Source organism: Pezoporus flaviventris, unplaced genomic scaffold, assembly GCF_033815535.1.
Source record: "Pezoporus flaviventris isolate CSIRO_AGI_PZ_B2104156 unplaced genomic scaffold, CSIRO_AGI_Pfla_v1 ptg000213l, whole genome shotgun sequence".
NCBI classification, from domain to species: Eukaryota; Metazoa; Chordata; class Aves; order Psittaciformes; family Psittacidae; genus Pezoporus; species Pezoporus flaviventris.
This window is the reverse complement of record NW_026892761.1, coordinates 7507842-7522530: the sequence shown is the minus strand read 5'-3', so window position 1 is coordinate 7522530 and position 14689 is coordinate 7507842. Positions and strand designations below refer to the sequence as shown.

General features: G+C 43.9%; 1 protein-coding gene across 6 annotated transcripts in view; it reads left to right on the top strand.

The window, feature by feature from the left end:
- The window catches only part of NFATC2 (nuclear factor of activated T cells 2), an 85419-nt gene that overhangs the window by 56178 nt on the left and 14552 nt on the right, over nucleotides 1–14689 (top strand). For 2 of the 6 annotated variants that reach the window (XM_061442096.1, XM_061442091.1), the window contains exons 9-10: nucleotides 283–978; nucleotides 13172–13962. In XM_061442096.1, the coding sequence (XP_061298080.1) occupies nucleotides 283–978; nucleotides 13172–13278 (803 nt within the window). In that variant the 3' untranslated portion in view covers nucleotides 13279–13962. Of the gene's footprint in view, nucleotides 1–282; nucleotides 979–13171; nucleotides 13966–14222; nucleotides 14665–14689 lie in introns of those variants that run through there. The other 4 variants (XM_061442093.1, XM_061442094.1, XM_061442092.1 and 1 more) reach the window with 3 other exon arrangements.

The window sequence follows — 14689 nt, the reverse complement described above, 5'->3', positions numbered from 1 at the left end:
TTAAATGAATTAAAATATGAGCTAAAGTATTGAATTTTTCAGCTTTAGAAATTTGTAGTTAAATAGTTCATTAAAGATTTTCAAGAACCTCTTAGTACAGAGTGCTTTCAAGAGAGACTCTGCCATGATTGCATGTACGTGATTTATTAAACTCAATGCCTGGGAGATACGAGCTTGCACATGCAAATCTTGTAAACAGCTTATATCTCTTATTACTTCAAGGAAAACCTCTGTTTCTTATCAGCTTGTTACGAATAATATCCTTTGCATGCTTTGTTCTAGTACCATCAATCAAAACAGAGCCCATTGATGACTATGATCCAGCTTTAATCTGCAATACAGTACACAGTGGTCTGGGAACAGTAACACAGCCTTACTATTCACAGCATACAATGGTCACCGAATCCCCTTCCTGTCTTGTGGCCAATATGGCTCCTTGCCAGCAGTTGCGCTCAGGCCTTTCTTCTCCTGATTCTCGATACCATCAGCAGAATCCAGCCGCTGTAATATACCAAAGAAGCAAGAGCCTTAGCCCAAGCCAACTGGGCTACCAGCAATCCAATCTGATGGCTACACCAGTTGCTATTTCAGATGCCCATAGGTCAGTGCTGGTGCATGCTGGTTCTCCAGGCCAGACTTCAGCGGTGCTCCACCACTCTCCAGGCAACCAGCAGTCTTCTCCAGTGATTCACTATTCTCCAACCAACCAGCAGCTGAGGTGTGGAAGTCACCAAGAATTTCAGCACATCATGTGCTGTGAAAATTTTACATCCAACGTTGCAAGATCCAGCCAGCCCCAGGTCAGTCAAGCACAAAGGTTAAGTCCAAGTTCATACCCTACCGTGATCCAGCAGCAGACAGCCTCAGGTCAGCGAGCAGCAAAAAATGGACCACCGGTTAGCGACCAGAAAGAGGTGTTACCAGCTGGAGTCACTATTAAACAGGAACAGAATCTGGACCAGGCATATCTGGATGATGGTAAGCAATTGTCTTTTCCTTGTATGGGTTGGTTTGTTGGAGGGAGGGGGGAGGTTTAGGACTTACAAATCCCACCTATTCCTTGTCACAAAACCAGTGTGGCCTCCTTTTGGTGGTTGTGGCTATCTGCTGTTCGGTCATGCTGCAGTTCGGTGTTTTCAACTGCATTTTTGGTAGATGGCAGTGCACTTTGGCAACCAAGCAAAAACCACAGTGTTCTGCAGAAACCCTGCTGTCTTGCTTCATGCTATAGAGTGAACTGTCAGGTTTTAAGATGTTCCATTTTGTTAGTTCAAAAATGGAGAATCTGAAGCAAAATGCACTTTTAAATTATTTTTTTATTATTCATATCATGGCAAAGTCCACTTTGTTAAATGCTTTTGTACATTTTGTACCCAAAAAAAAAAAGCCCATTGAACAGTCTATCAAGGCCTGTAATGAATGGGGTAGTGCTGCAGGCAAAACTATTGCAGATGTTCTAGATGAACAGTAGGACATTGATAAGTAAAACAATGCTGTTTCTTTGCTGTGAGCCAGCAGATTTAGCCTTTAGGAATGAACATAAGTTAGAGTAAAGCTTTCTTTGAATATATCCTGCTTATTCTTAGGTAGGCAGCTATTGGCAATCTGGTTGATTGGTTCTTTTATTAAAGTATGTTCCTTGCAAGAGGAAATCAATGCAAGGTTATTCGTGCAGCTGGATGCTGAAATCGTAAAGGCCAGTAGCAACCCTAACACCAGTTTTCATGGGAGCAGAGTGATGTTGTTGGGTATGTTGTTGCAAATATGGAGTGTTCTTATGCATGAACTACAGATGTAATTTTCATATATATTCACTGCTGCTGTCCTCTCAGTCTAGGCAACTGGATGCATGGTTTGATCTTGTGAATGTGTACTGGTATGTGCTTTGTAAGCTTCTAGTGGTCTGGAATTTTTACTGCAGTTACTCACCTAGAGTTGTGAAATTATGCCCATGAAAGCTTTACTTTCTTCAACTTAGGTACTGGGTGCCCTGTGGTTGTATCATGTACAGTCTTTATTGCTGGTTTCGTGGGCACAGTAGAGTTTGGATGGTTTTCTTCTTCAGTCTGTGTTTGGGATGTGGTTGATGTAGCTTTGGTGCCATCACAGTAAAATCTAGAGAGTTTTTACTTGTCCCCTTGCCTCTGAAGAGCAATGTTGAATCTGGTTTTAGCAGTGGCTGATTTAGGAGATTTGCAAGAGTATAACTAAGTGAAATCCACTTCCCATTCAGGGAATGGGGCATGATAACAAAGCAAAATAGTGTTTCTGATAGTAAAATTGAACACTGTGTTTTAAGGTAATTTTAATATGACAAGCTAAGAGATTCTTCTATGCTTCTAAAAATATTTGGTACAAACATCGTAAAATAAATAAAAAGAAAGAAACATAGGTAAAAGCTTGCAAACTTCAAAGTCAAGCCTGTGTCCATTTAAATGAACTCCCAAAATGGACTGCAAAATCAATTTCATTGGGTTTTGAATCAGGCCAGTAACATCTAACTCTAGCATAGCTCACAAGGGATGTACTTGACCTCTGTGCTAAGAGAAGCCATTAGGCAGAATGGCATCAAGTTAATAATGAAATTCCAGGCTTCTCCTGGGGTGACTGGATCATCTTGAATTGATTTCAGCTGGAGATTAATTTATCAGTTATGCCACCCAAGTCAGGCCAGGAAGGACTGGTCTCATGCAGTCTCTTTACTGGCCTCAGTGAGTTTACATTAGCTAGAAATGTGACTTGGAGAATTGTGATTTACTTTAGGACTTCACAAAACATTTCATTCTGAACTGTTCAGGACTTGAATTGAAAAGCCACTTTGTTTGCTGCTGGGGAAGAGTGACTCAGAACATAACAAAAGCCATATTTTTCCTGACTAGAAAGTTTATTTTTGTGCTTTATAGCATTAAAGGAAAGCAACTCCAAAGGCTTATGGAGGCTTTACTCTCAAATCCCTTTATCCAGAAAGCTCTTCTGAGATAAAGTGAGCTGTTAGGTCTTGCTGCGATTTTTCACAGATAGATACTGAGATGATAGGTTCCCAGCCAAGCTTGGCATGAGTGCACAGCACTGCTGTTGGTGCACAGGCTTAGGTAATCACCATTTCAGTGTCTTTCACTTCCCTTCGCTCTTCTTCCCTTTCCACATCTTCCTCCCCATTCTGTGTTCTTATTTCTCTGTATTTTCTGCTGACTGTCCAGCTTTCGTCCCTTTCTGTGGTTGTGACCTCTGCTCATCAACTCTTGTCCTCTGCCTTCATGCTCCATGTGCAGCCTTGGAGTTCTGGACTTTGCTTCTATTCTGAGCTTGGTCACAAACTTCTTGAGTGACCTGGGACAAGCCCTGCTCTGCCGGTTCCTCATTCCTGAAGCTGTTGCCTCTCAGAGTGGGTATGCTCATCCAGTCTTTGTGCTGTTCTGGAAGTGACCAGAGAACACCTCATAGCTAACACAATAGCTATTTCTCTTTACCTCACCCAGCTTCCTGCTGCCACTGCTGACAAAACCCTGCATTATTTTCTTACTTTCCCTTCTGTATAAAGAAGGTATTTTTCCTTCTTCCTGAGACCGTGGTTTCTTCTTTGCTCAGAGCTCATAGGGTACGTAATACTGGGGACTTGGCACACTTAACCTGTCTTTACCTCCTGCCTTGTGAAGACAGGAGCTGATTCCACCTCCAGTCCAGGAGGATTAACAGTCAAATGTGTCACCATAGCTCACAGAGCTGTAACCTCTGAAGGCTGAATAGCACCAGCAGTCAGGCCAAAACAGCATGGACTTTAAGGGAGGTATTGTCAAATATCTACCCATCTTCTCAGGTGGATTTTGCCATGTGTGAGGACCTCTTTGTGCAGAAGCCACACAACTGGCACAATCCATACTGGCTACCTTAATGGTAACTTTAGCATATCTGCAGCTCATTTCTGGCTGTACTGCAGATGTAGAGACCTGCCATGTGCTTTCTTGAAAGGAGACATTTGCCCCTGTTCTCCTCTTGCCGGTGCTGCCTTAGAGCAAGAGGTGCCTAACCCAGCCTATGCAGCCCCCTTTCCAGCTTTCTCCTCCCAGACAGAATTACAGTGTGTGGTTGCTGAAGGAAGGCTTTGGAAATCCAGAGGCTGCCTTTGGAAATGCAGCCATTAGGGAGACTGATGCAGGTTAGACATTGTCATACGTATGTGTATCTTCATGTACACATTCCTCCATATATCTCCGTATTTCTTCATCAAAAAAATATATCCATCTGCAACTATATCAAATAGTAGTGAGATGAATCCCCAGAGGAAGGGACTATTCATGAAAAATCAGCAGAGAAACCTTTGTTCCACACCTCTGCCTTGTTTCCTGTTGGAAATACTCTGGAAGTCAAGATAGGCCATGGTCAGGAGATCCTTCAGGATCCTTCAGGGTGTCCAGGCTAATGCTGGCAAGCAGTGATTAGCTTCAAATGCAGGTGAAAGCCCTAGTCTCTCTGAGAGAGTGCTCAGCATGTTTCAGCCAAGGCCTCATCTTAATATTATTCATAACCAAAACCAAAACCACCCACAATGGTAAAAGTTACACAAACAACCACAGAAATATGCTGACAAATAGAACTTAGTTCTTCCAGGACTTTCAGAGCAACCGGATTAGCACTTTAAAGTACAAATCTAGTTAGAAATTCAGTTACTTGCAGCACAGCCCAAAATCCTTTGGTGGGGCAGGATGGTGAGGGCTTGGGGTACTGGCCATGCCCTAGCCTGCTCATGCTCATGCTCATGCTGCAGGGCCAGAGGTTTCCTGTGTAGCTCTGGAGAAGCCTCTCAGCTGCTTTGTGCCACAGTTCCGCATCTGCAACACAGAGTTACAAGGCTCTTTCCATATACAAATAATGGTTGTGTAGCTGTTGTCTTGAATGTTATCGACTTGCCTGCCTTAGATTTAGTTCTTCTTTTCAGTTCAGCTGTCATGTCGTATGCTTTTTACTTTACAAAGAAAACCGATCGTCATTATTCAAACAGTAACTAACCACATCTGACACTCAGAACTGTCTGCTCTGTACAGCAGCTCTAAATTATTTTTGGTGCACCAGCAGTCTTTAATGGGGAGGAGAAAAGCAAGGCAGCTGCTTGTGTAGTGGTTTATCAGTCTGCCGATCAGCAGAGATGCTTCAGCGTGAACTCCTGTATTTCACAGAAAATGTCAGACACAGCAGGTAGTTCTTTAGGAAATGGATCTGCAGGGTGCCCAGTGTGATGCTCATAAATCACCCATTGCTTTCAGTCACCTTCACTAAGAGCCCTGTGTTAATTTCTGCTGTTCTGTTCACTACAGCAACCATTGCCCTAACCGTGGGTCTCATCCCAGACCATTTGGAGTGTGCTAGGTCCCTATATTTTTGTGTGTGTGTTCTTTCATTCAACAACAAGAAAATCCAAAGTCTGTCCCCAGAGTGGTGTAAAATGAAATTCAGTCTCTTCTTTCCTCCGTGTTCAGGAAGAATCTTTCTTTTCTGACCAGCTCTTTTCTCCTTAGGCCGGTAGCTGTTAGGCACAAGCCTGAGCAGGGTGTACCTCCAGGAAACGCCGGGTCTCCTGGGGACCCAAGAATCAAAGCTACTGTGTCAGCCTTGAGTAAGCAGCAGTCAGGGACTGAGCTCTTTCCTGCCGGCTTTGGTCTCTTGCTGCCCTCCCCATTCACCCGTGCCGGTCCTTCGTGTTCCCTGGGGAGACCAGCGTGCGTGTGTGCATGAGAGGAGAGGGTCAGTACAGCCAGGAGGGAAGGCAGGATGCAGGCCTCCCCCTCACAGCCAGCGTGGTCCTCGTGGCTTTGGCTCGGGTGCTAGCACGTTGTGAGCATCCTGCTCGCCCTCCGCAGCCCCTGCACAGCGGATGGAGGAGGGGATGGCACGAAGCCGAGCTCTGTCAGCTTGCTGCCAGCTGGGGATTTCCCTGTGCCGGGGAGCCTTGGCTGCACCATAAAGGCAGTTTGAAGCCCTTCGTGCATTGAACAGTGGAGCAGCAGTGGCAGGGGCCAGGCGTCTGGCCTCACCCCGGCCATAGAGAAGCCACTTCTCTCTCTTAACACTGGGTTGATTTCATCCCCAGAAAGCACAGAAGATGGTGGCTTAAGAGCATGTTTTAGTTTGGTTTGTAGTTGTTATCATCATGTGTCCGTGCAAAGTAAACCAGCAATACAGGGAAGGGGGGTGGATGTTCTCGTTTCCTGGCATTTGAGACAGGAGTGAATTTGAATGTTGCAAATGGGCTGTGGTTCAGTTAGAGCAATAATTTACATCAAAAAGAGCCGTGCTCTGTTTTTAATTAGAACTGCTTTTCATAGAAGGTGTGGTCATTTCTGCTCAGGCAGAGTTTGACTAAGAGGGAAGCACATACGTTCTCTACAGCATTTTGCTCAAATGCTCTAGCAAATCTCTGTATTCATCAGAGTCATTCTTGAAGCTCTGACTCATATTATTCCAGATTTTCTTTTCTCTACTGGGACCTTACAGCACTCCATGCTTTCATTTTGGATCACTGCTATTGTGGGTTTGTGTTGCGTTAGGATCTGACTGCCCCGTCATATGTCAGTCTTGCTTTTCTAGAGGCAGTATTTAAAGAGAAGATAAAGGTGGTTCTGCTCCCAGCAACCTGTAGCGTGTTGGCAGGAAGCTGGAAGAGCCGTCTATCAGGAGGAAGGTCTCCTGGGTTGTGTCTGAGCAGAGTATTTAACTTCCCTGTACCTCAGTCTACCATTACTAAAAAGTATCTTGTTATCGCTAGTACAGTTCAGCATTTAATTCATTCGTGTTACTAAAACTCCCATGGATTCTCAGAAATAAAAGTATCTGTATACCTGAACGCGAACTAAGTATTTGTATTGCTATGGCAGGCTGGCATCTGCTGTTCTTCACCTCTAGAAACAGTTTGCTATTCAAAACCTCAGACGCATCCAGCCCCTTTTCAAGACTGCTTTCCCCAGCAGTGTTTCTGAGCGCCTGTCCTGCTGCCTAAAAACATGCAAACCAAAACAAAGCGAGAAAAAGAAATCAGTGGAGGAAGGAAGAAAATGAATCAAGTGATTAAAACCATAGTTCCACTGGCACCTCTTTGTTCTCGAGCTCAGGAATCTTTAATTGGTGCAGTAAGTGCCCACAGGCAAGTTGTGTTACAAAGTGTTTCCTGTTCAAAAGAACATGCAGACTCCATTAGGAGACCACGGGCACAGCCGCCAAGAACTGACACTGCAGGATGGGTACGTGGTGCCTCAGTGGGCTGGGTCTCACCACGAACTGATGCTCTGAGTCAGTAATCCCTAGTTCTAGCCATTTGCTGGTGGAAGGCATGCCACTGTTTGAAGGCTACACCAGTGGACTGTTATCAGCAGAAAGCGCTTAGTTTTCAGAAGGCATCAAGCACTTTTCAGTGATAGTTTTGAAATACTGGCAAAGAGTTACTTAAAATAAAGAACTTGTTCATGGAATTGGGAGTTGAAAGCTTCTAAACCACAATAAAGTCCTTTCCCAGACTTGCTGTCCATTTACTCCATGCTCATGGCATTCCTTAGGCGGTCTGAATCACAGACAGCAGACAGCTCTTATAAAGAAGACCATAGACACCCATGTGTTGGAAGACATCTGCCAAAATAGACTGTACATTTACTTTTATTCCTTCAATACACTTTCAATTTAAAGGGATAAAAACAATAAAATTTTTCAGTCCAGTGACATTATTCGTCCAGTGACACTGTTCCTCCAGTGCAGAGAAATGGTAGTGAATTAAAGTAATTCCACTGCAGAAAGAAGCAGACAAGCTATTCCCCAGCTCTTACACATGGGTGAAGTAGGGTACAGAGCCTTTAAGTGACTTGCAACAGCTGATGAATAAAGTCAACTGCTAAAACTGTAACTTGCCTGGGGGGATCCTAGGCTGCTAGGTCTCCCCACCTGCATCCCTCATGCAGAGGTGAGGGTACCAAAGGTGTGTGAAGCTGTTGTCCAGATGTGCAGGAGCTGGGGCAGCACTGGCCATGCTGAGAACAGGAACACCTTATTAAGAACACCCTGATTTCTTAGGGCAAAGACTGGAGACAGAGCAAAGCTGCTGTATAAGCAAGTACAGGATGTAAGGAAAAGGAATCAGTGGTCTTCCTGCCAGGTAGGGGTGACACTGGGTGCTTTATGCAGAAGTTCTTTCAGTCCAGTCAAAACCATAACTGTTTTGACAACATCTTCTGAAAATGGGGGCTTTGGAGATGAGAAGCAAGAAGTGTGTAGATAGGAAATGGCTTATAACAGAACTTTTCAAAGCAGGAAAGGGGGTTAACTCCTTCCAGTGCTAAATTCACCATTTCACAATGAACCAGAGAAGTGCTCTCTGGAAACCTTTAACAAGGCTTGTTTCACACTTGAGGAGCTTACCACATAACTGTGCTGGTTAAGGTGGTTGATTTCTTTTTTTATGTTATTTTGCTAACACAGCTAATATGGTAAAAGCCCTTGTATAGACACAGCTCTGTCGGTGTAAAAACACTGGAATCAGCACAGCTTATGCCAAGTCAGGGAACCACCACCGGCTGTTTCACTGAAAGGCTTTTGTACTGGGATGACTATGTCTGCATTGGAAGGAGGGTTTCCAGCAGCAATGCCAGTGCTGCTAGTCTGGCTAACCTTCTGGGGGCAGCTCCAGCCTGTGTGATAGAAGGGGTTTTCACATGGGCAATAACTGCACAAGCTTAGCCTGCTTGCTTTGGATGTTGACCACCTCAGAATGAATCCTCTTGTTAGTAACTTCCAGCACAGATGATGCAATGGGCTGAATTCACTGACTAGAAAGAAGCTTTGCTGAGGGGAGTTGTACCCTCCCTCAAACTATATAAGGAACATGTATTCAAGTACGTCTTTGTCCTCCCGGTTTATCCTGTTACCTCCCCTTTAAAATGTGCACAGTGTAATTGAGTAAGTATAACCAGTGAACTGGCAGCTTGAAGCATTTGCTAATTCTTTGCAATTTCAGTGTGAATCTTGGAATATTTATAGTGGCTTAAAAGTCCCCGTGCAGGTGACTGCTACAAAATACAAGAGTTAATTTTTTTTCTTAGTGATCTTTTCAAGTCTAGTCCAAGAAACCCCAAACCATTAAAAATATGAACCGTGTTGTTTTGGTCTTTCAAAATCCAGGCAGACAAAAATGATGCAACTTAAGGGGGTGGGGTATTGATTGCATGATTTTAAAACCAGTCTTATGATTATTAGAGGCCTGAGTCATGAATGCTGAACGCTTGGATTTGGCATTGCTGCTCCTCACAGTTTGATTTGTCACAAACTGTGTTTATGCTAAGGATGTGCAAATGTGGGAAAAGGGTAGGGGTCTTTTCTCCCCTTAAAGCTCAATATAATACACTGGAAGGATTTGGCTCCTCCTGTGATGGACAGTGAAAAGGCATCTTGGGCCATTTTTGAACTGCACTTCTGAAATCTTGCGAGCAGCTGCAGAAGAGTCCTGCTGCTTTGAAAAGTTTGGACAACATCTGCACATTTCTCTAGCTATTGTGAAATAAAATGCTTGGCAAGGATAACCATCTTAAAGATGTACAGTCTGGTTATGGTGCAAACTGAAAGCCAGTTAGAAAGTCTTCCACTATAGAAAAATGGCTGGATTCTCAGCATTATTCACACAAGCAGAACTTTTCCAGTTAAGGCCACATCCTTCCATGCAGCATGGATAGTTAATGGGGACGTGTTGTCTCTATAGATCTTTTCTCTTGCAAGTATGAAGACCTATAGGTGATTGATTTAAAATCCATTTTTCTTCTGCTTGCTTTTCATACTTTGTTTCTTATGAAAATATTGTTATTATTATTAATAATAAATTCCTGGCCACTGTTAAATAAAAAAATGATGATGAATCATATGAATTTCTCATCAAAGTTAGTGTTCTTATGAGAACTCTAAGTAGAGCTTTTCTGTCCAGCAGAAGCTGGTATGGCCTTTTGCTCCCCAGTCATTTTGCAGTGCTGCTTACTCACCAGTTCCAAGAGGCTTCTGAGCTCTAATTTGGATGCAGTATGTTTTTGGAGGAATTTTAAAAGCAGACTGGACAAATGTACACGAAGACAATCCTGCACTGGCTGTGAGAGGTACTAGATGACCTAATAGGTCATTCCTACTTCTCTGATTTGAAAAACAAGCAGCACATCTGTAGTCGCGCCAATAGGAGAGTCAGAGACAGGGGGAAAGAAGAGCAAATACTTGAAGACCACAGAACTCCCTTCCCAGTACATTAGCTCGGAGTTTGAATTTTCAACCAGCTGCTGCTTTCACACTTTTTTTGCATTCTGTAATGTATTTTCTTCTGTGTTTACCAAGAAGAAACCAGTGGAAGGTAAAAGCCAACCTAAAATGTATAAACAATGCAGTTGTGTCTGAGTCATCGCTCCAAGTCCCCATGCTTCAATTTGGGAAGCGCAGAAATCTGGGCGTACATCCAGCTGTGAATTTCACAGATGGATCCTCTCTCTGAAAGGGGTCTGCACAAAAATCCCTAAATGCAAGTACTCCCAGCTTTGCAAACATTCACGTTCTCCAGTTTAGGTGCACATCTACTAGAAATGCTACAGTCCGTTTGGCAATTAAAACTGTGATCTCTCTGTACTGGCATGACTAATGGTCTGATAGCAGTGACTTTGAAAACTTGGTCTTGAGTTGGATTTAACCAGTGTTAGGTATAGAAGAGTTAAATCTTCAACTACAGGTAACTAGAGAAAAACCACTGAGGTTCAAAGGGCTTCAACAGTGATGTCTGTGTGACTCAGCAGGGCAACACTATTTCACTCTGAGAAACTGGTCTGATACTCTCCATCTTCCCACAGGTTATCCTGATCCACACAGTTCACGTTTTAATTGGGCCGTGTCCTTTTGTGGGTTTTTAATTTGGAAACTTTGCCCTCAGCTGAACAAACACAGTTTCTTTAGAGTGAAACCGTAGTTGAACTAGATGTAGTGAGAACAGTGCTATTGACTTCTGCCTGTGGACGTTGGAGTGATAGGTTTGCATTGAAGGGAGAATGTTTCCGCGTGGATAATTGTGAGGTGTGGAAGTAAAGGTCATAGTGGACTGTCCCTTGCTTCCACCCAGCTGTGCATCTGGGCACGTTTTGAATGGTGGGTGGTGGGAGGGTGCTGACAGTGTGGTGGTTGTGTGCCAGACCTGCCTCTGCACCCAAGCAATGCACACTGCATGACCAGGAAACCTTGAGGCCCTGCAGAAGGAGCCAGATGATGTCACAGCAAAGTGACAGCACAGTTTAATCCTTTTTCAATGCTTACGTGTTGACTTGCTCTGCCTTTTTGGAAGGACCCTGAACCTTCCCCTTTAATGCAGAAACAATAATTTGGGCTGGGGCGAAAGCAGCAGTAAATTAGAGGAGTGTGAGTTTACAATCATTCCCTCTTGATCATCTATGCCACAGGAGCCCAGTCAAAGATTCCCAAATTATGGTGTGGTTTGGTTTGGTTTCTTAATGATGTATGACTTCATCATCTGTGAATGAATTGAGTCAAATGTAGGACAAATAGTGAGACACATGAATGACTCTTATGACATTTGCAGTGTCTCAATGGGTGCTGGTTTATTTAGGTGGTTTCTAAGTTTCTTTGGAAAGAGTGAGAATGACTAAATGAAGGGGGAGCCACTTCAGAAGTATGGGAGTCAATGGTGAAAGTATTGTGACAGTTAAACCTCCCTGGGCTAAATATCTGTCATTATGAGCAACACAGCATTGGTTATTTTGTAAGAGCTTGATTCCAGGAGACTGTAGCCACAAGGCCAGGGGAAGCAGGATGATGTATCAGACGTTGCAATCCCTTTATGATCATATACCTCCTGGTGCTCATGCTGGGTCTTCATCAGCCACTTTGGGGTTTCTGATTCTTACCAGGAGACAGCAGGGCTGTTCTCTGAAAGTGTGGAGGTCCTGACTTTGAAAGGCACCTGCCCTCAGACGCTCTGTGTGGTTCCGGTACACCCAGCTTGCCCCCAGGCAGTGCCTTTGGCTGCTGCTTTTCAGGGGAAGGGGTACTGCAGGGGTCACTCAGGGCAGTGCTGTACCTGTGCTTAAACCTCGTGTTTCATGGGTCTGTCAAAGCCATGTAAAAATAAAGCCCAGCATTTTTGTAGATAAATGGTCACCAGCCTAGGAACCTGTCCTTAGGGCTTGGGGAAGTCCCTCAATTCAAGTCACTGGAAAGGAAGTAATTATAATTTTGTACAAATTAATGTTTGCAAAGGCTGGCAGTAGTCTACAAACACTGGCCACTCTAGGCCTTGGGTAGGTCCGGTGAGCAGACTGACTTGGTTTTAACCAGAACTGAGGCAAATCAAAGGAGGACTTTTAGCAGCTGCATTTTTTAATTACATTGTGTTTTGTGGGTCTTTTTCCCTTGAAATTACATTAAGATTTTTCTTGTCTGGTTTCTCCTCCATGCATTTTCACTTGCTTTAAAAGCGGTGCTGTCTTCTTCCCTGGAAAGCACCCTAAGATCCTGATTTCCAGCAGGCAAACACTAGGGTGAGATTTTCAGGTAGGCAGGCTGAGAACTCTTCTCCTGCGATCATCTTGCAGCTTCATGTCTTCAAATGGCTTTTACTATGTTTTCAGATATGTTTCCTTTTTAAAAAAGTGCCATCGATTTTAATGCAAATTTGAGCTCAGTATAAATGTTATAGTCTATTATTAAAGTAAAAAGCACACTAAACTGTTATGTCTATTTTAGAAATGAATATCCATGTGTTTTATACTTGGTTACATTTCATAGTTCTTCCCATCTTCAAAGCTAGTACAAGTTTTAGATCAAGATTAAGAATTGTCAGGAGTTCATGCTGTTCTGGTAATGGTCTTAGTTGAGATGTGGCATTAAATCTCCTCCAGCATTTCCTGTCATGCCAAAAAGCATCTCTGCCTTTCAAAACCCGATGCTGAGCGTGAGTGTCTCTGCAGGAAGGCTGGATGAAACCTCTCCCGCATGTGACATTCCAGCGCAGCTATCGGGCCATGAAAATAATCTAGCCCTTAATCACAGCTAGACTGTAATATTTACTAGCATTTCAACAGATTGTGGTCACTGTAACAAGACATTAATTTCCTTCAGTGTATGCAACAAGAGATGCACACAGTTGATGGCTGGTTTATTACAGGAAGCTTGCGTTGCCGCACACAGGCACACTCTGCTGAGGCCAGCTCAGTTTGGGAGGATCAGAGGCTGAGAACGAGAGTGATTAGCCGAGGGCAGCCTCTCCCCTAGCACTGTAGCAGAGGTAACTCGCATTGTGCCACACAGACCAAAACCTCTCGAGGATTTTTCTCTTCACGCTGCATTCAGCCAACAGGCAGATGCACTGGTTATCTGGGGAGTCCCTGTCTGTGGCACCTGGACAAAAATGCTTTGGCAGACGTATAAGCAAGGAAATTAGTTTTCTTGTCTTTAGAAAACAGTGCGCGCCATCACGCCTGGATAGATCGAATTTGTTATGATAGCAAAACAAGTTCTATGGAAACCATTGTGAACCCTGGAGCGAGGCTGCCCAGGAGAGTTGGGGAAAGCCGCTTTTGTTTGTTGTGCTTGGCATCATTTTGCTCTGGATGAAGATGCTTTAATTTTGTGGGGAGACCCAAGAGAGCATTCCTCTTTTTCCATACCAGAACGCCTTCCAAGCTGGCATAAACGTCCCCTCTTTCCAGCTGCTCCTTTCCAAACACACTGTGCCTCCTAAAGATAGTCTTTACAGTGGCTGGGGCTGGTGGAAAACATGAAGCCTGCATGGATTAGTACAGGAATTCATTTGGGCTGACGAATTGGGTTTCCCTCTATAAACAGCAGTAGTGTTTTCATCTTCTGGACAGCACAGCAAACTTCACGTCCTCTTGCTCCTCACCCTGTCTCTCGCACTGCATCCAGGCCAGCCGTGGTAAAAGACATACTAAGGCTTGCTTTTGGGGGATGAAAGAACAGCACACATTTCAATGAGGTGTTTTCAACTATCTCCCTTCTCAGACAGGTTTTTTCCAACCCTTAAAAGAGGTGATAGGGTTATTATTTTTTTTTTCAGGTTATTTTTCTTTCCAGATAAAAGGGAAATTAAAGTAATCCCCTCTCCACTGGTTTAGTGACTGTACAAGCAGCTCACATGAAGTATTTTCTTTACTTCATTGTTTAACTTCCACTACAGTGTGCTTATAATTTTGCAGGAGTTAGGGATTCCCAAAAGAGGATTTCTGTCTATCCCTTTCCCCTGGAGCTTTAGGCACACAGAGGCAGGGTGGCAGGAGCACAGCCCTATACTGCATCACTGCCTCCAGGGCCTGCCCTAACCCTGCCGGTGAAGCACTCCCCCCAGCACACCACTGAACACCTCTGCTGCAGCAAATACGCTTTTGTGTCACTTACACTTTCTTTTATAGCTTACTTGGTAAATATAATCATTATGGGTTATTAATCACCTGACATGGCTTCCATTATTGCTTGGGAGGGAAAGACCCATAAAGGGCAATTACATGATCAGGCTACATTTAGCGGTAGTTTGATTTACCTGACTATTCAGTAATGGTCCATGTCGCTGAGTAACCGAGCATGGGATTAGAATTGTGTGGATGGAAATGGGGGGTTTGGGCTTCTGCTGTCAAATTGAAGAATTATTTAAATAATAAAACCCTAT